General features: G+C 39.2%; 1 protein-coding gene across 2 annotated transcripts in view; it reads left to right on the forward strand.

Moving 5' to 3' along the window:
* DOCK4 (dedicator of cytokinesis 4) overlaps nucleotides 1–20,916 on the forward strand; it is a 352,968-nt gene that overhangs the window by 184,993 nt on the left and 147,059 nt on the right. For both annotated transcript variants that reach the window (XM_063446880.1, XM_063446881.1), the window contains exons 14-20: nucleotides 5,718–5,842; nucleotides 7,931–8,093; nucleotides 13,466–13,572; nucleotides 15,196–15,352; nucleotides 17,339–17,436; nucleotides 17,532–17,615; nucleotides 18,543–18,643. In XM_063446880.1, the coding sequence (XP_063302950.1) occupies nucleotides 5,718–5,842; nucleotides 7,931–8,093; nucleotides 13,466–13,572; nucleotides 15,196–15,352; nucleotides 17,339–17,436; nucleotides 17,532–17,615; nucleotides 18,543–18,643 (835 nt within the window). The remainder of the gene's footprint in view (nucleotides 1–5,717; nucleotides 5,843–7,930; nucleotides 8,094–13,465; nucleotides 13,573–15,195; nucleotides 15,353–17,338; nucleotides 17,437–17,531; nucleotides 17,616–18,542; nucleotides 18,644–20,916) is intronic.

Below are 20,916 nucleotides of genomic sequence, written 5' to 3' on the forward strand. Positions count from 1 at the left end.
CAGTGTGTGTGTGTATGAGTGCAGTGTGTGTATGAGTGCAGTGTGTGTATGAATGCTGTGTGTGTGTATGAATGCTGTGTGTATGAGTGCAGTGTGTGTATGAGAATGCTGTGTGTATGAATGCAGTGTGTGTGTGTATGAGTGCAGTGTGTGTGTGTATGAGTGCAGTGTGTATGAGTGCAGTGTGTGTGTATGAGAATGCTGTGTGTATGAGTGCAGTGTGTGTGTATGAATGCAGTGTGTGTGTGTATGAGTGCAGTGTGTGTGTGTATGAATGCAGTGTGTGTGTGTATGAGTGCAGTGTGTGTGTGTATGAGTGCAGTGTGTGTATGTGTGTGTGTAATGCAGAGTGTGATGCAGAGCCTTGGTGGGGGGGTGGGCATTTTTATTTTTTAATTATTATTTTAATATTTTTTTTGTTTCATTACATTTTTTTATTATTATAATTTTTTTTATTTTATTATAATTTTTTATTTATTATTTTTATTTTATTTTATTATTTTTATTTTTTTTATTATTATTGCTATATATACATTTTTTCGTCCCCCCTCCCTGCTTGCTAGCTGGCCAGGGAGGGGGGCTCTCCTTCCCTGGTGGTCCAGTGGATGGGCACTGTGTAGGAGGGGGCTGTGGGGGCTGCAGAGAGATGTTACTTACCTTTCCTGCAGCTCCTGTCAGTTCTCTCCTCCTCCGCCGGTCCGTTCAGCACCTCGGTCAGCTCCCAGTGTAACTCTCGCGAGATTTACACTGTGAGCTGACAGAAGAGCTGAACGGACCGGCGGAGGAGGAGAGAGCTGACAGGAGCTGCAGGAAAGGTAAGTAACATCTCTCTGCAGCCCCCACAGCCCCAGTCTGTATTATGGCAATGCAAATTGCCATAATACAGACAATTGACTCGAGTATAAGCCGAGTTGGGTTTTTTCAGCACAAAAAATGTGCTGAAAAACTCGGCTTATACTCGAGTATATACGGTATATATGAAAAACAACCCCAACTTTCCATCTAGAGTGAAAACAGTCAATAACATAGTCACAAGAAAACAACCAGTACCATATTGATAACATACATCACCTACCTGGAGATGCGAACCCACCTGAATGGAAGGAAAATTCAGTGGGGGGGAAGGGAGAAATACTCGCCTCCTGTCATTATTAAAATTAATATTATTAAAGCTAGCATCATCTTTCATTTTATCAGATGCCTCATCCGTTAGGGTCAGAACCTGGGTGTGTGGCCCGACAGCATCAAGGAGCTTATACTGGGCTCCCTTGATCCCTTTCTCGACCCCTTTCCTTTGGTCTCTACCCCCTAGTGCCAGGAAGGCCAGCATCATCTGGTCAAAATCTGGGGTATAGGCGACTTTATCCGGAGTGCACTCTGATCTCAGCCGCTTGTGGACCTTCTTGTACAGTGCCTTTGTAGCCAGAAGTGCATGTGTCCAATCTCCCGAGCATGAGTGGTGAATGCTTCTCGGGTCAAACAGCGTCGGTCCGTGGTATTAAAAAAAAGAGTTTGCCATCCGACTGCGCTGAAACCAGCTCTTCCTCCACATCACCCACATGCTGGGCTCACCCCTAAAGGTCTCCTTCACAAAGGAGTTGGGAGTGCTTGCCATTCATCGAAAAACGATAGTGATGGTGGGAGCTCCTCATCCGAGGAAGTGTCATAAGTTGGAGGGTTTACAGGTCGTTTACGTTTTCCCTTCTTTAGGGGAGCTTTACCCTTAGTGGGTTTTGATTTTTGACCCTTCGCCTATCCAGTGGCGCTCATTGGAAGAGGAGTCGGACTCCTCCGAGATGTCTCTCTGTTGGGAGTCTTGAGTGGCAGGAACGCCTTGGCTGAGGCCTTCTCCACAGAAGTGGCAACTGCCGCATGGATTACTGCCTGGAGGTCTCAGGGCATCTGAGTCTTCCATTATTAACACCCAGTATACTTGGGACTCACCAAATAGATTTGTGAGTAAATAGGCAAATTGGTAGCAGGTGTTATGGTGGTCAAGAATGCGACCCATAGTAATGTATGTGTAGGCAACGCTGGGGGTCAACCAGGTAAAAAGGAGACTGCAAGCACAGCTCCACTCGGAAGCGGTATATGGGGGCTCACCCCAAACCGGATTACTAGATATGAAGCTGACTGGCTGAACCATCCCTAGGTTAATACTAACCTTGACAGGTCCCTGTAGCAGACAAGGTGAACAGTAGCCAATTTCTGCACCAATTCCAATATATATATCTGTAATAATTTGGCTCACCAAGTAATAATACAACCTCCAGGAGTACATCCTGTAGGGAGGTACGGTGGCACAGACAGGCCAATCATATGAGCTGTTGCAGTGACAGACAGATCAAATAGACAATATTTTCCGGCAAGGTAAGGTACCAGGGTATGTGACAATATGATGGGGGGCTCACCCCCAGTAATATTAGTATAGAAGTATTCCAGTAAAAACAGCAGCTAGCATAAGCTAGGATACATTTATGAATCAGGCAACCGGCAAGGGTTAAATGACCGCAGAGGATCTCGCAAGGCTCGACCCAAGGTGGCGCGGGAAATCTGTCAAACGGTCGCTTGAAATAAAGCGAACAGCGACAGAACAGTAATACAGGAAAAAACTGAACAGAGGAAAAAATGAACCACCCAAAGGGAAACCACGTAACACTAAGGATGTGCGTTTGGAAGTAGAATGGTCCAAAGGTTCGACCAGGAAGGAATACAACCCACCGAACGTGCATTGGTTTTAATACGCGTTCTGTAGATTAAAGGTCAAAAACAGGCGTACGCGAACGCACAAACCCGTGCAAGCGCCTGATAGAAAATACAAACTGCCCAGCGAACATAACTATACGCATTCAATTGAAAAGGAGAGACTAGACAAACGCGGGCGCACATCCTCACCATCAGATAAAACTCTAAACAAATACATATACAGTAAGAAAATAAATACATCAATCAAGTAAATAAGTAAAATTAAGTAAATATAACAAGACAAGCCAACAAAGTGTAGACACACAATATTCTGACCTGACTTGTGATGGAGCAGCGATCCTCCCAAGAGGCTCCGTTCCCCATCCTATGGACCAGCGGGGGTTTTCCCAGTCCACACCGATCTGGCTCACAAGCTGCTACAAGCCCCTGCAGCCTCCTGCAGCCCACATCTCACCTGCACTGGGCACGGCAAAATTGCGTCCGACGACCATATTTTCAGGCTCACGCCTCCTCAGCATTTACATGAGCGATCAGACGCCATACTCCAACGTTTCTGGGAGAAGCTGGAACAGCGCGCTCCCCAACTACCCCCTAATCATGGCAGGGATGCAAAGAGGAATGGGGCTACGGGGCAGAACAATCCCTTCCTGGGTGCAGCGACACGCCAAGCACCCACTACACGTGCCACGTGCCCATCAAGATGTCATGAGGAAATCCCCTCCGAGGCATTGACCACACCGCCCAAATGTCACCCGCCGCTGGCGGCGGACGACCACCAGGACTCTGCAGCGCCCAAAAAGGGAGAGACCTGGTCTCACTGAGCACCTGAGTCTGTAGCCCACGGATGCCGACCTTATACAAGGCATGGAGCAGGGAAGAGGCCTCCCGCCACCTACGACTAGGTATCCGCTCCCATGAAGCCCAGCAGAGGAATCGGCTGACACGAGAATCCAAGTCCTGAGCTCCTCCCACCAAGCCAACTAACTCACTAAAGCTGACTCAAACCCTTTGACTATTCATTCTGCCGTTATCTGCCACTGAGTTAAGGCATTGATTGGAGAGGGACTTGTCATATCGGATCCACGGTTGGAAGTTGTTTAACATCCTTGCTTGACTGGCCCCTGCATGATAGTTAATAATTGGCCATATTGAAGGGCCTAGAATCAGCACAGTCCGCAATGTCCCTGTCCCTCACTTTGTTGGGCCTTGCTATGCCGTTACCTGATTTTGCGCTGACATAGAGCAGGGCGTCAGTAATAATGCCAACCTGCATACTTAGCCTGTTTTAATGCCAGTTCTGTTACTTCCACATAGCCTAGTACCTGACTTACAAGCAGCATGTTAATTTACATTCCTTTTCCTCTGTAGACATGAATGCCTTATACGACATTGTAGGTTTCACAGAGCGCAGTTTAGCATACTGTACAAGGCTACAGTTACAAGCATGCTTTATCATATCACCCTTATCTAACACACCTCTCGAGTTTACCCGCTTAGTCTTAGTCAATGTCGTAGGCGTAGCTTGCAATTAGTAACTAAAAATTGTGCTGTTATTGCATGTCATGACACTGTTTATTTTGTATTTTCTCACTAGCTTTCGCCTGGTGTTGTGGCAACAAAAGCTTGTTTGTACATCTAAGCACTGCAAAAATAAAGATTGAGAACAAAAAAAAAAAGATTTGAAAATATTTGTCTTGTTCACAATGAATGTAAAAAGGCTTCTTTGTGTGCTGGAAACAAGAAAATGTTAAACAGAAAATTAAAACATAAAGATAATGAAGCCACAGTAATTGAAAGCAACTATAGTGGTGGTGGACGTAGACTCAATTTTATTACCCACAGTCTGAGAAATGTATGTGTCACTATCTTGCAGTGCACAAGGTTTCATCAGTTCTGAGAATCAATACTTCTTCCATTGTAAAGTAAACTTTGATTCATGTACTACCTGTAAATAAAATGTACGGTATTCCATTTTGCTGAGAATAAACCAGCTTATTGTTTAGTATACATTTTACAGAGGTTAAAGCTAAGTTTTTAGCTGAAATGTAAAATCCATGTAGCTATACCTAATATTCTCTTAAAGGCACACTCTAGGCATTATAGCAACATCATCGAATGGAAGTGCTCATGGTGCGTGGAGCCTTCTCGTGCTGTCCCATGGTTCACTGCTAAAATGTTTTCAAATGGTTTAACACTGAATGAGGGTCCGTGGGCAACTGTATTCTGTCCCTATGTGTTGAAATGCATCCACATTATCTCAAGCAGCAATGGAAGGCAGTCCTAGGCTAACACTTAGTTGCCCTTTGCATGGGTAACCTCACCCATTCAAAAAGGATTTAAGGGAGGCGGCGCTACAGGACTCCCAGCAAATCCCTCTGATCTCTCTCCTCTGACTAATGTCAGCAGGGGGCTTGCATGATCCAATTACAGACTTCTCGTAGATTGTGATTGGACTGCGTGAGCCTCTGAAGTGGAGGGGGGAGGTCAGGAATTCGAATAAAATAAAACCCCATCAAACCAAAATACAAGCAAAGGAGGGAGGGGAGGTATCGCACAGTGGTAGGGAGGGAGGAAGTTAAAAGCAGCCTCCCCTTTCAGACACTCTGCTTGCAAGTGAGAAAATCATTACGTCAGTTACCTGCGCGCTGTGCAGAATTGACATACAGGAAACCTGGAACAGAGTCAAACGTCGCCGGTGGTTTAAGTAGCCCTCGGCATGCAAGTCCAAATAAGTCTGGATGTGCAGTGTATCAAGCAGTAAGACTCCTGTAGTGGTCATGGTGGTTGAAGTAACCCTTTAATATCAAACTAATGCAGAATATGTGTGTCCAATATAAGCATTAAGTCAATACACTTTTCTTGTGTGATGCTAGGGTAGAATGTGAATAAGTATGTGATAAGTGTATACAGTGAGCCTTTATCACAGTGGCATGTGCTTATTTATAACATGTTTGCAGTTATTTCCAACCTTTCTGTGTGGCAGTATTAGACCCAATTTATATTTCTTTCAGGTGAAATGAGGAATGACCTTTATATCACCATAGAAAAGGGAGAGTATGAAAAAGGAGGTAAAAGTGTGGCTAGGAACGTACAAGTAACATTGGTCATTGTCGGCAATGATGGTCAAATCCTAAAGGTAACTAACATTAATTGGCTATTTGTTTAATGTCATCATATAGATATTTAAAATCTGGCCCATTGATTTCTAGAAAGGCAATGTGATATTTTAGCACGGATGACACTTTAATCATTAAAGGGATTTTAAACTGAGCAATTTTCTGTGCAATAATGAGCCAGCTGCAGTCATATGAAGCTAGTGAGTCTTTTCTAAATATACGATTAACTGAACAAGAATCCAGTCTGTATCCAGTCACTATTGTAACAATTCTAGAAGGTCCAATACCAGAGCTCGAAGGTGAATATCGTATAGCTCTTTCATTAAACCAATAAGTGAAAGCCTCCATAAATATTTGTTTTTAATGTCACATCCAAGCAATTCTCGGTGGAGATTTACAAAATTATTTATATAGGCACAATGATACAATCTGAATCCTCTACACAAACACACACACACACACACACGATCTCCTATACATACTCTGTGTCCTTTACACACACACTGCACCACCTACACACATTCCTGACATACAAACTCTGGATCACCTATGCACACACCACATTCCTTGTAAGCAAACACATACTACATTCTCTAAACACACACTATCTACAACCCCTACACAGACTACATCACCTATACACACACTACAGCCCATATGTACACACTCGTTACATCCCCTATACACACACTCTCTACAGCCCCTAGCCACACATATTACACCACAAACACAAATCAAATCGACCTATTTACGCAATACCACACCACAATCAGTTCACTCTACACACACGCAATCCTACAAGCAGGCTCCAAACACATGCACGATACACTTTCCTGGCCCTTTTGTCCTCTGGTATCCCACTTCTGGAGACACCAGAGACAAGTTACAAGCAAACACAGTGCAAGCATGTTATTAAATGCACTGCGCAGAAAAAATACAGGGCCTTTTTCTCATGCTAGAGCTCTTCAGTGGGGCTCTGTGCATTGAACCAACATGCTCACTTTGAGATGGGGCGTGCTTGTCATTAGAGATGACAAAACACACCCTCTCTGGCCCCGCCCCCTTCGCAGGGGGACGCTTTGATTAAAAATTGCCCGGGCTGAATTTTTTTCCCAGTCCGGCTTGTATGGTACACATGCATTCCCTGCTTCAAATAAACATTATGCTAATATTTTACAATTTAAAAGTGCTCAGTAACGAAGGGGTTAAGTATCTGTTTTTTTTGTTTTGATTTTTAATCTGTGATTCTCAGACCAATCATCAAATACCGCCAATAGCATCCCGTGAAAACATTCCAATGGATAAAAATGAGGGTGTGAATGGAGGGGAGGTTAAAGGACTGGTTCTAGAACTGGTTTAATAATTTCTAAATACATGTAATATATAGTTTAGATAAATGCTCGTGACGCTCTGGTATAAATTTAAATGGACCAATCAAGCTGGGCTCCTAGAAAAGAGGGTCACAAAGGTGTTTACATTCCAAAGAGAGACTTTTCCTCAGCTAACACACTTTAATTCTCTTTCATTGAGGATATCATTTAAACTTTTTTTGTTGGTGATAAAATCATTATTCAAAATGGTTTATCTCAAAGTGTAGTTTAGGGCACCAGTTGTCTCCAGAGCCTTTTAGATTGTACAAATGAGTAGTGTGATTTTGTTTGAAACAGAGAAACGTGTATACACAAGGTACACATTGTGATCTAGATATAACACAGTCTCTTGCATAGAAATGTCTCCTATTTCTTAGCTTGTTTTATATTCTAATAAAAATGTATCTTTAAATAAATCCCAGCTCTTTATACGTACATATCTTGATAAAGAAATGTCCTTCCATTAAATTAATTTCAGAAATGTTTTAATAAAATAGAACACTGACAGACAGCAGGCATAATATACTTCTGTATGTGTCACTTTAATGGATATCTATATGGAATACTGGTTGCTTTAGCCATTGTGGACCCAATTTATTTTTCATTGTTTTCTATAAAACAGCACATATTAATGATACCGTAATATATTACTTGCTGCTAAAACTTTAATGTAACTCTTATTTACCTTTCCTATTTCTATGTCTGACTTCTTAATTGTTTTCTTCTCTTTTTTTCCAGGATTACATTTCCCTTGGTTCTGGAGAACCGAACGCCAACGAGTATCATTCATTTGTGTTGTATCACAATAACAGTCCCAGGTGGGCTGAGCTGCTAAAGCTACCTGTCCCTGTGGATAAATTTAGAGGCGGACACATACGATTTGAGTTCCGGCATTGTTCCAGTAAGACTTGCTCTTAATTTTTAACATTTGGTTTATTTTGTGCATTGCCAGTTAAGGTTACTATAGGTAACTTTTTAAATAATTAGGAAAATTCACTGTATATTACAATTATGTCAGCTTAACAATTCTTTTTGCAAGTTTGTTTCATGTGAATTCTATATTTTCAGAAACCCTATTGTCAATAGGAGAACCAACCTCACATACCATGCAGGTTCTACCAGTGTGATTCTATAGAATTGAGAGCTCCACTAAGAATTATTAGTTACATCACATTCTTGGAGATCCTTTGTGATAAATACTAGTTTGTAAATAGTAGTTTACAAATAGAAGTATTGGTTTCTTTTTTTCATTGGGGTTTGCTGACATGATATGTTTTGACTTGAATGTCCATTATCTTGGTAAAAAAATGTGCCTGACTGCAACCCAAGATCACTTAGTGAAATCATTAATATCCGACAAGCTCAGGTTTCTGTAGACATATTCAAAAGATCACTTTTAGTATTTTGGTAGCAGAGTTTCCTCTGAGTTTAGCAACTTGGGCAACAGATATGAAAAGTCCATTTGAAAATTCAACCCCCAGACTTCTCTAAGTATGGTTTGGTAAATCCCCACCTCTTAACTTAAAGAGAATGGACAATTTAGAGACTAGGTTGAGGAAAGTTAAAGGTACTCTCCAGTGCCAGGAAAACATATCGGTTTTCCTGGCACTGCAGGACCCTACAGTGCCCCTCTCCATCCCGCCTGCCACCCCAAGTTGCTGAAGGGGTTAAAAACCCCTTCAGTGACTTACCAGAGGGGGGACCTAATAGGCATGCGTGGCAATGGCCGCGCATGCGCATTAGACCTCCCCATAGGAAAGCATTATTCAGTGCTTTCCTATAGGGATTTCGGTGACGCTTTTTGTGTTTTAAGAAGCCGGAAGTCCCTCTAGTGGCTGTCTGATAGATAGCCACTAGAGGAGGACTTAACCCTGCAAGGTAATTATTGCAGTTTATAAAAACTGCAATAATTACACTTGCAGGGTTAAGGGTGGTGGGAGTTGGCACCCAGACCACTCCAATGGGCAGAAGAGGTCTGGGTGCCTGGATTGTCCCTTTAATTAACAATGTGTTTATATCATTTTATTTATATTAGAGTGCAAGCTTTGAATACTAGCTATTTATTTTATCTAGACAACTTGTTTTGTATAAGTAGAGCTGAACGTTTTTCGTTTCTACTTTTATTGTGAACTAAATATCTAGGAATTAAAATTGTCAGAAGGAAAAGTAAGTTAGATAAAAAAAAAAAAAAAACACTTCCCCACTTCCAGTTTACTGGACTAAGAATATACTGTAATTACCAATGGTTTATTTTGTATCATCCTGCTATATTTATCTGTGGTTTCGTATTGTGGAGAAGATTTTAGAAATAAGGACAAAACACTGAAGCCCAAGTTTTTTGTTTCTTTATTCCAGTAAATGAGAAGTTACAGTGACAATGAAATATTGTTTCTTTCCTAAATACTTATTCGCTTGTATTCATTTGTATTGACGGGAAAGTCTATGAATCAACCAATTCATATAGGCATTTCGCCCAGTGTTCTAGCAGGATTAGTAAAGTGCTTTATTGAAGTCTTGATCTCTTGTTCTTTTAAAGGGAACTCCAGTCCTCTAAAGAACTTGACACTGCGTCTTATTTTAGAAAAAATAATGTAATTGAATACTCCAAACAACCAATCAGAAAGCAGTGAGGGTTTCCTTTCCCAATCACTTTCAATGCTTGTTCACAAAGGAAGGACAATGCTTCTCTTAGAAAATCATTAGATGCAATGCTTCTCTATGTAAGAGAAGCAGATCAAGTGCTTGTCGTACATATGCAATGTGTCTCAATGCATCTGGCTGACAGAATCTGAGCTGCAGTAAAGAGACTCTCCCAAGCTGAAATAATTGTGAGTTTACTTGCTTTTTATGCCTAAATAGAAAGGGACAGTAATATAAACAGAGCAATTAAAAAATGGAAAAAGGTGAGGCGGTGTCAAAGAGACTGTCTTGGCTCTGGAGTGAAATTGTGTTTATTTTATTAATGAAAGGGGGAACCTTAACACCCCACTTGTAATAATAAATATAGGACAGAAAATTTGCAAAAAATGTATATGTTTATACAGTGTCACCAAAAATAAAGTTTACACAACACCGGTGCTCAAATTCTTTGAGCAGGGAGTTCTATGGTCTCTAAAGTAAATATTTTTCTACATTTAAGCTCAAAAGTGAATATATATTGGAATAAAAGTTCAGAAAGAGGGCAACCTCATACAGGTATGAGTTGTTTTGCAAACTGTATGCATCACTGTATGGATCACTGTAACCAATCATTAATGACTCAAGGAAGTTTATTCAATAAATGTCAAACTCTAGCAAATCAAATATCTCAATGGCAAAATTTGAGAAAAATTCTCCAACTTGCCAAGCTTGCCAGTTTTAGTCTACGTGTCTACGTTTTACCATTTGGATTGCCATTTGGAGTTCAGTTTGGTACAGTTTGGAGTTTAGTGAATAAACCTCATAGTCTCAATTGGTATAACTTGAAAATGAATTAAAGAGAATGTTTAGGTTACAAACTGCATTTGTTTTCAATCCATTTATACAATGCAAAATATACAGCTATTAGTTTTTAAAAATATAATTTTTAACTGCCTAAAATCCTACCTTTTTTTAGCTTGGAACATGTTTCTTCTGCTGAGATGGTCCACTCCCTTTTGCCCGGCACAGAGTACCTTGTTTGTGTTGAGCGTCGTCCAATAAATGCACTTCGGACACAGGGAGCATGTTGTAACATATTTTGAACATTTACTCAAATAATAGTTGTGTGAATATACACATTTGAAAACTATAAAAATTGATATTACTAACATATATATTATTTCAGAACATTATTAAAAAAAATGTGCTTATAAATTATATCACAAAAAATATAAATACAACAATAACTGTAGCTTCTCTGATGCTGTCAAGTCGAGGTCCACAGGCCTTGATGTTCTTTTTGGCTTGTGATATCTTAATCTCTCACAGGATGTTACTAGTTGGGGGCAAAGCTTTATGTGGCCTTTAGAAGGCAGTTATAAATTATACATATACCCTCCTCCCATACGTCCCCGCCCCCCATAACTCTACCCCACACATGTACCCGCCCCCCCACACATGCAGACAAACAGATACACACGCAGACACACACACAGACACACATACATACAAACACACATACACACAAACACACATACATACATACATACAGACACACATACACACAGACACACACATACATACACACACACATACAAACAGAGACCCGATAGGGCTGCCAGGCACCCTGGAGTGACAGGTCCGATTGCAGCTGCGACCCCCGTGACTGCGGTAGTTCCGCCAGTGTATGTAGGGCCGGCGCGTCCATAAGGCGGCACAGGCGGTCGCCTTAGGGCGCACCGGCTCCGGGGGCGCAAAATTTCAGTGACCGGCAGGAGGGAAGCTCTCCCTCCTGCCAGGCCACCATCTCGACCCCCGGCGCGGCTGTGCTGTGATCAGACGCGGCGAGGGAGCTCTAATCTCACCACTCTGCTCCCTCGCACGCTGTCTGCTGATGCCGTGGGAGCCGGAATATGACGTCATATTCCGGGTCCCGCGGTATCAGCAGACAGTGCGTGAGGGAGCAGAGCGGTGAGATTAGAGCTCCCTCGCCGTCTGATCACAGCACTGCCGCACGCCACCCAGCAGCCACACTGGACCCCAGGGAATGACTCCTCATCCACACCAGATCTCCAGGTAGGGAGGCTGGGTGGAAAATGTTTATTAAAATAATGAGTGAGTGTATGTGATGTGTATGTGTGTGAGTGAGTGTGAGTGTGTGTGTGTGTGAGTGTGTGTGTGAGTGTGTGTGTGTCAGTGAGTGACTGTGTGTGAGTGTGTGTGAGTGAGTGTGTGACTGTCTGTGTGTCAGTGAGTGACTGTGTGTGAGTGTGTATGTGTGCCTGTGAGTGAGTGTGTATGTGTGTGCGAGTGTATGTGTGTCTGTGAGTGACTGTATTTGTGTCTGAGTGACTGTCTGTGAGTGACTGTGAGTGTGTGCGTGAGTAAGTGTATGTGTGTCTGTGAGTGAGTGAGTGTGTGTGAGTGAGTGTATGTGTGTGAGTGTGTGTGTGTGTGTCTGTGAGTGATTATATGAGTGTGTGTGTCTGTGAGTGATTGTATGAATGTTGCATGTGAGTGTATGAGTGTGTCAGTGTATGTGTGTGTCTGTCAGTGTGTGTGAGTGTCTGTCAAATCAGTGAGAGTATCTTTGTCATTGAGTCTGTGTCTGACTATCAGTGTGTCTGTCATTGAGTGTCAATCAGTGTGTGTGTGTCAATGAATGAGTGTGTGTCAGATCAGTGAGTCTGTGTGTTTGTCATTGAGTGTGTGTGACTGTCAGAAGAACACTAAGGGATAGGGAAGGGAGGGGACCAATAATGGACGGGGAGAGGGGCTGGTTAAGAGGCACATAGGTGAAGATGTTATTTGGGGGGGGCGGCAAAATACATCTTTGTCTATGTACCCAAAAATCCTTGCACCGGCCCTGAGTATATGCACTTCAGTTGATGTGATTTTCAGTGCTTAGATGTACTCGTTAACGAATATGATGATCATCAATGAGTGGGGTGATTTTTTTTTTATTTATTGTCATTTTGAAAATTAAACTAAAATCAGCATTACAATCTTAAAGGAAAATGTTTTGAGCTAGCCAATAACTTTTTCTGACCTTATTGTACTTCACTGATGAATCTATAGAATTGTAATATTTATATAAAAATTTTAAAAAATATAAAATGGTCACGAAGACATGTAGGGGATTAAATAAGTAATATCCACCAGCAATGCTATTTATTTACACAATTGCATTTTAACTTATTTCTATATGCTGCTTTTTCAAACATCTGTTGCCGCCATGCAAACTTTTTTATCTGTAACATTAACGGATTCCTTTTAACGTTCTATACTAGATAAAAATATATCCCAGTCTCTCAGAAGGCAGGCTTTGTAGAAGGAGCACTGAGAGCCATTTATAGTAAACTTTTACATTTGTTTGTTAATATATTAGATACTAGCCTGATTCAACATCTTCCATTACATATAAGAGCTGCCTTTGTGAGTTTTTTAAAACTTTTCAGATGAAGAGAACGTTATCTGCTATTAACTGAATGAAAACGCAAAGATTTATATTTATCCACCACGAATGTGAAAGACGAACCTTTCGAAAAAACAAAAAAAACAGCAATTTTTAAACTGCTCTTTATTCAATGCAAGGCCATTTTGAATACATTATATCGATGTTTCCAAGTAATACTCGTGTTTATATTATTTCAGCAAAAGAGAAGGGTGAGAAGAAGTTATTTGGCTTTTCTTTCATGCCTCTCATGCAAGAAGATGGCAGAACATTTCCTGATGGAACCCATGAGCTTATCGTACATAAGGTAACATACCAGCAACGATTAATTTTGTTTTTTGGTTTTGATGGATTTGGTGGCTTTTTCTGTGTATGTTTAGGGACCTTGGACCCTTTTCAATGCCTTTTTATAATAAAGACACTTAGCAGTAATTTATTAAAGGAACACTATAGGGTCAGGAATATAAACTTGTATTCCTGACCCTATAGTGTTAAAACCACCATCTAGCCTCCAGGGTCACCGCCTAAATATAGTCCAATTGTACTTGTATTCAAGTATGCAGGTGCTGCTTCCCGAGCAGCCTGCTTGGCCGACATCATCAGAAGTGATTCTGTGAGCCAATCACAATGCTGTCACATATCATCAGGAGGCAGATCAGGGGCAGAGCCAGTACAAGTCAAACACAGCCCTGGCCAATCAGCATCTCCTCGTAGAGATGTATTGAATCAATGTATCTTTATGAGGAAAGTTCAGTGTCTCTATGCAGAGGGTGGAAAAACTGAACGGCAGTGCTGCACACTAGGAAGCAACTCTAGGAGCCATCTAAGGAGTGGCCAGTGGAGTTATCACTAGGCTGTAATGTAAACACTGCTTTTTCTCTGAAAAGACAGTGTTTACTGCAAAAAGCCTGAAGGGAATGATTCTACTCACCAGAACAAATACAATAAACTGTAGTTGTTCTGGTAACTATAGTGTCCCCTTAATAATAAAGTTAAATAGATATTTATGGTAGACTACAAAATATTTAAACTGTTGTAAGGACTACTTGTACATTACCTACAGTCAAACACACTAGACCATAATGAGTTTTAACACTGGCTTACATTTTCCATCATATGAAATGTTTACTTGTATAGAAATGAAAGCACCCAGAGCCCAAAAAATGTGTCTGGAGCTTGTCTATGTATTTGTGGCTTTTATACCACAATGAAATACTAATGCCTGCATATGCAGCCTGTTTATTATTCTATATGCAGAAATTCAAAGGAGAAAGTTGCCGATATGACATTGCAAAATTATTGCTATGTAAATAGTTACTCCTGGACTCTCATTGTTTTTGGCTGAGCAGCACATACAAAGTAACGACCTGCAGAATTTTCAGGAAGCCTTGTATTTTTCGAATACGGGAGAAAATTAAAGTATAAAACTGCTTGTTCATAAGAGGGTACTAAGACTGAAATGTGGTAAACTCTTGGATGTTGCACATTGACATCCACCATCATCGTGAATACCTGTTAATGGATTTTATCATGAGTCTCAATAATAATATGGTGTATGCTATATTTTATAAGCATAGTTTACCGATAAATTATTCCATTTGTGCAGACCTGCTTGGCCATCTTGCCATGTTACCTACCAACCTGGCCCACATAGCTAATCCTAATTGTCGTTATGTTATTAATGTGAATGGAATTTTTCCACATGAGTCCCACCTCAACTCACCTCTACCCCCCCCCCCCCCCCCCATATTACCTCTCATGCTTATCAAACTTGATGGTAATCCAGGTGGGGAACTGTTCAAAAGCCATTATAATGGCTATAATGACTAAATAAAACATGAAACTAAAATGCATTATGGAAGGGATTATTTTCAGTATCTGCCCTTTTCTAGTCATTTTTGCTGTTCATATTTGGCTTTCTCCTTTACAGTGTGAAGAAAATACCACCTTCCAAGATCCATGTCGCTACCTCAAACTACCCTTTTTGAAAGGAAATCAACATGGAAATAATAATCAGGCCATTAAAAATACAAAAGAGTCTTTTTGGATAAGCTCATTCCTTTGTTCTACTAAACTGACACAAAATGGTATGGAGTCAAAAAGGAATAATCTTGAAATATTAATTCCGTTCTTGTCGGAATGCCATCTTTGCACACCTTTGTACTGGCTTGATCAAAGCCTTTTGTGTGTCTAGACTGACAGTATGAACATTTAGAACTTTTATTTTGTGACATTTTTATCCCCGTTACCTTAGAAACAAAGGCACATTAGATTGTGCAGCATACCTAATTAACAGAGTATTATTAAACAATAAAAATGTGGTTGTACATACATTCACCGACCCACACACCACCAGAAAGTATATACAGGCATACTCCACTTTACATACACTCACTTTAAGTACACTCACGAGTACAGACATTCCCGCGCCTCTTCTGTCTGTGAGTGGACAGGAAATGGAAGGTTCTATTCTCGCCCGGTCCAGCTCAGTTCAGTGTAATTTCACACCTTCTGACATGGCACAGGTTAATCATCTCAAATTTATAATGTCTACTCCTAGCTGAACATATATATATATTTTTTCTGCCCCTCCATTGTCCATATTCTGCAGTCGGCACCATCCAGTGAAAGCGTTTACCCTGCCATTTTCTATAACTATGACTTAGCAGCTTAGCTGCATCAGCCACAATTCTGAGGATTCAAAGTTAAACCATAAATGCTTAAAGTGATGAAGAGGTGTTTCTAAACAAAGTGTGCAACTAAGCTGCTAACAAATACAAATTTGGCACTGTATTGACATAAAATGACCAAGTGGGCAGGTTTATATTACTTTTCCTCCCAGTTTAAGGTTGTCAGATGAGTAAAACATTAAAGATAAATGGTACAATCTGGAATGAGATTTTTCTTTTTACTTTTTGTTTTAACCGAATAAAAGCCCACTGGAAATCACTAAATAAATCACTGGAAATAAAATCACTGGAAATCTGCAGTTGCAGTATCAGTTATGCCTGTAAATTACTATTGCAATGCAGTACATGCATTGGGATGGGAAAAAGGTACATACTCTGGTCCCATTGTGTACTTAAAAGTGGGGTTTGCCTGTATGCTACATTATATCATGTAATGAATGTACATTCCACAATTGTGGGTTATCACCAGTGAGCCTTACTGCATCATTTCTAAAATCAAACTTGGTTATTCGGTGTGAATTTGGGGGAATTTAATTATTTTATTTTTTTCGTTTGTGAAAATTTATAAACTAGAACAATTCACCAAGTTGTGTGTTTTCTGTTTGGTTGTTGTTGAATGAACCTTAAATTCCTGATAGTGACACTTTAGTTAGTAAACATGCAATAGATAATGGGATAAAGATTATTTTAATTGAAATTATGCCTTTGACCTTTCAGCTTTTTTTTTTTAATAGAAAATATACTTGTATGTAGGCTGTCTGTCACTACCCTAGGATTAAATCAAACAACTGATAATTTATGAAAACACAAGTAAATTACGGTTATTTGTAGGCAAAAGATTAAAACCGCAAAGTGATAAATTATAAAAACAAAATCCAGAAATTGAATATTTTTAGATTGCATTACTCTAACCATAACCATAACCTGTATAAACTGAAAGACGATGTATAATGCCAGTTTATGACTGCAAGGTTGTATCATTCATTGTATCATGCACTTTGTATTATGAATGATGCATTATGTACTGCAGTGTTAATACAGTAATCATCATTGTGATATGCTAAGTGATCTAATTATTTTTTTTTTTTTTTTTAGCATATCACTATGATGATTATTGTGATTCTGTTGCACACACTTCACATTCCGTGCCTACTTCATAACCACTTGTCATGTAAACACCTGCACCATCCATTCAGATAAACTAGCATTTTACTCTCTATTCCTAATTACAAAGAAAGCTTTAAAAATATCTGCTCTCTCTGATTAAATGTTAAGTTCAATGTTTGCGAGCGTTTATTTTATTTGCAGGATATTTACACATGTTTTTTGTGATGACGTGTCTGTTTTCCACCCTCTATATTTTATGTGTCTTTCACACCCTAGGGGATATGCTCGACCTCTTAAAGTGGAGAATGCACCCAGAAAAAATCCCAGGCTGTCTGTCTAAGGTAAAAGAGATTGATGGATCAGAGATAGTCAAGGTGAGTAGCATTTTAAGATTTTTAGATTGTTCCTGCTTCTCTATTGAACCTTTCTGTAAGAACATATCTCACTTACTCTCTCTCTCTCTCTGCAGTTTCTACAAGATACACTGGACACCTTGTTTGGAATTTTAGATGAAAGTTCTCAAAAATATGCCTCTAAAGTGTTTGATTGCCTGGTAAGTGACTTGTCTTAGTTCTGGTTTTAGTTAAATTGTTCTTAAGTTATTGTTTTTAAACAGTAGAGTTTGTGCAAGAACTTTTTTTTTTTTTTTATTCTTTATTTTTGCAATGACATCAGGTAAAACATGTTGTGCAGGTTGGCTCGTACAAGAGCCTAGTGGCATTTTAAGATAACAGTAAGAGATTATACGGATGGTAAGGTAAACATCCTAGGCTAAAGCGTTGGTCTCATCAGTTTACATTTCATCCAGCGTCATTGTTTTTATACAAACATTGAGTATAAACAGTTTACCTTTTATTATAAAACAGTGGGCCGGAGTACCGGTTATCTCGGGCAAGAACTTTTTTAACTTAGGTATTTTGGTCCTTAAAAGTGCAATGAATATAACTAAATATACCTACATGGTTTTATGTGAATTAGCACACAGAGAGATGGGTCAAAGTTATGAGACTGAACAACATGTCATTTAAGTAGAGCAAGAAACACCTATGTAACAGAAAGTTGATGGAATGATTTCAAAATCGTTACTGTGTTCTGATTAGCTGCTTGTCAGACAGAATTCAAATGGTGTTCATTGATCAGAAAATGAACAGTTGATGAGTAACTAATGCCAGCTGTAAAATATATACTCCTTCATAATTTACAAAACAAATAAGAAAGACAAGTCTCAGAACTTTGTTTATCTAATGGCAAGACATTAATTCCCTTTTTAACCAATTGCAATAAACACTTCTCTAAACAAGGACTTAGGAATTTGGCACGCAAAGTTTCTGTAGTATTGTGGGGGTTCTCAGCTTTTATTGAATTACGTGTCATGTAGGTCTACCTTACGTGATAATTACATAGCTATATCTGTAGACCTGTCATGTCATTATCAACCCAAATCTACAAGCCCACTCTGCTTTTTTTTTTACATATGTAGGTGTATATAATTAACTTACTTCAGGACAGCAAATTTCAGCATTTTAAACCAGTTATGGACACGTATATAGAAGGACATTTTGCCGGTGCACTTGCTTACAGGTAAAGTATGGCTTGTCAAATCTCCAGTTTGTTAATAATAGACTGCATAATGATATGCCATTTTTTAAAATATGTCATAAGAAATTGCATGGTTTAGAATGATGGCCAATTTAGTTCCTATTTTTACTGCAGTAATATATTAGGGATTTGTCGAGCTTAATCCTCATGATTAGAAAGTGATGTAAAAAAATATGGAAAAAAATAAGCTTCTAAAATACAAGTGTTTATTCAGTAAACACCACTGACTTTTTTTCTTCAGCCCGAAAAAAAGTCCACATAAAAATCCATAGTGCAACCATTAAAATAAAGAGAGAACCACTCAGGAAAAAAAAAAATCCTGACGAAAAAATAATTACTCTTCACCCTGTGGGAAGACCGAGCTTGCAGGGCAGCAAAAGCCTCTATAATTGCACACTGTGCAATTTGAGTCAGATCATTCTGATTGGTTACCTTCTGAGACAACCAATCAGATTGTTCTGGCAGGTAAATTTCAAAGATGACGCTATGTCTCCCTATTATTATTTGTAGATGAGACGACAATCTTAGGGAATATAAATCCACTTGCTCAGATTAAGGTTCATATAATCTAAATGCATAAAATATGGAACATTAAATGTAAGGAAAAAAATAACTTATTACCTGTTTTTATTTGACTAATTGAAATGCTACTCATTTCACAACTGTGTATATAACTGATAGAGATCTAACCAGCTAATTACTTAGATTGTATATTTGAATCTCTAAAACAAGAAAGAAACGTGTTTTTCCAATCATATGTAATTTTACTAATGTAAGGGTGATTTCAGAGCTCAAATTCAGAATTTTGAGTTACGTAGTTATTTTTCATCTTTACAAAATTGCACAAACACAGGTACATACACTAAAAACACAGTTACAGTGACAAATACCTACATCTGCACAGATTCTTTCATACGGCAAAATGTAAATATATACACCTACTCACTTTTGTTGCCAACGGTTTAGACATTAATGGCTGTGTGTTGAGTTATTTTGAGGGGACAGCTAATTTACACAGTTATACAGGCTGTACACTTACTACTTTACATTGTAGCCAAGTGTCATTTCTTCAGTGTTGTCACATGAAAAGATATACTACAATATTTACAAAAAGGTGAGGGGTGTACTCATTTTTGTGACATACTGGACATCGAGATAACTGCATAGACATATACAACCAAACACATGTATAAATACACATATTAATGAATACAACATTACTACAGTCACTTGGTGGAGGTGGTCATTTATTTAGTCCCTTCTACTGGCCAGACAAAAAGGCTCCTGACATCTCGGCAGCAGAATTTATTTGTCATGGTGATCCACTAATGGTGTAATTGAACTTTTCCTCCCATTAAGTACAGAAGTACACTAGAGATCATGCAAACATTCTTTGGTTACAACATCAATATCTAAAATCAATAGACAGATACGTTGTTTTCTACCTGGCTTTTCCATTACATATTTGAGTATTATTCTGTTAACATGTATACTGTGTACATTAACTTTTTACTTTGTTGCTGGCATGTCTTATAGTCCTGTGTTGTGTGACAGCAGTTTGAACAGGTGGTGTTGGTGTATGCCTCTTCAAATTGCAACTTCATATTTCTTTTATTTAATATCCACTAAGTCTCCAGAAAGCACAGTAGGAAGTAGGAAACAGCTGTAGGTAATTAAGAGCATACGTTGAGGTCTATTGTTCATTATCTCATGCTGGCTTAATAGCACATAATAATGATTTAAAGAAAAAAAATCTTTTGAGATAACCACAATTGCTCAGTGTGTATGGTGTTATATGTATATTACGTTATAGCATTTAGTACGTAATTTTTATACATCTGATTTAGCACGCTGGTTAATGATCTTCTCTATATGGACACATTTTAATTTATGTTCTTAAGTATATTTTTTTTACCAAAAGAGAACATAGAGACTTTCCAGGCTTGGTTAATGCTACAAAACGTCTTTATTAAAAAATTAAATATTAAGATAATCAATTTCCAAAATTCCAAGACAATACAATTCTGAAATCTGCTTTGATGATTAAACATCTTTAGTTGGTTTACCTCTTGGTACAATGTTCTTGCCAAGGAATTGAGCTTTTATCCTTTCAATGTCAACAGAATAACTAATATTGACCTTGGTTATCATAATGTTCTTTTTACCCTTTGTTGATTTGTTTAAGAGGACCAACACTTACCCAGCACTGAGAACGGTTTCCATGCATTCAAGCAACTTGTCTTCTCCGTGAGATC

The sequence above is a fragment of the Pelobates fuscus genome, chromosome 3, assembly GCF_036172605.1.
Source record: "Pelobates fuscus isolate aPelFus1 chromosome 3, aPelFus1.pri, whole genome shotgun sequence".
Classification (NCBI taxonomy): Eukaryota; Metazoa; Chordata; class Amphibia; order Anura; family Pelobatidae; genus Pelobates; species Pelobates fuscus.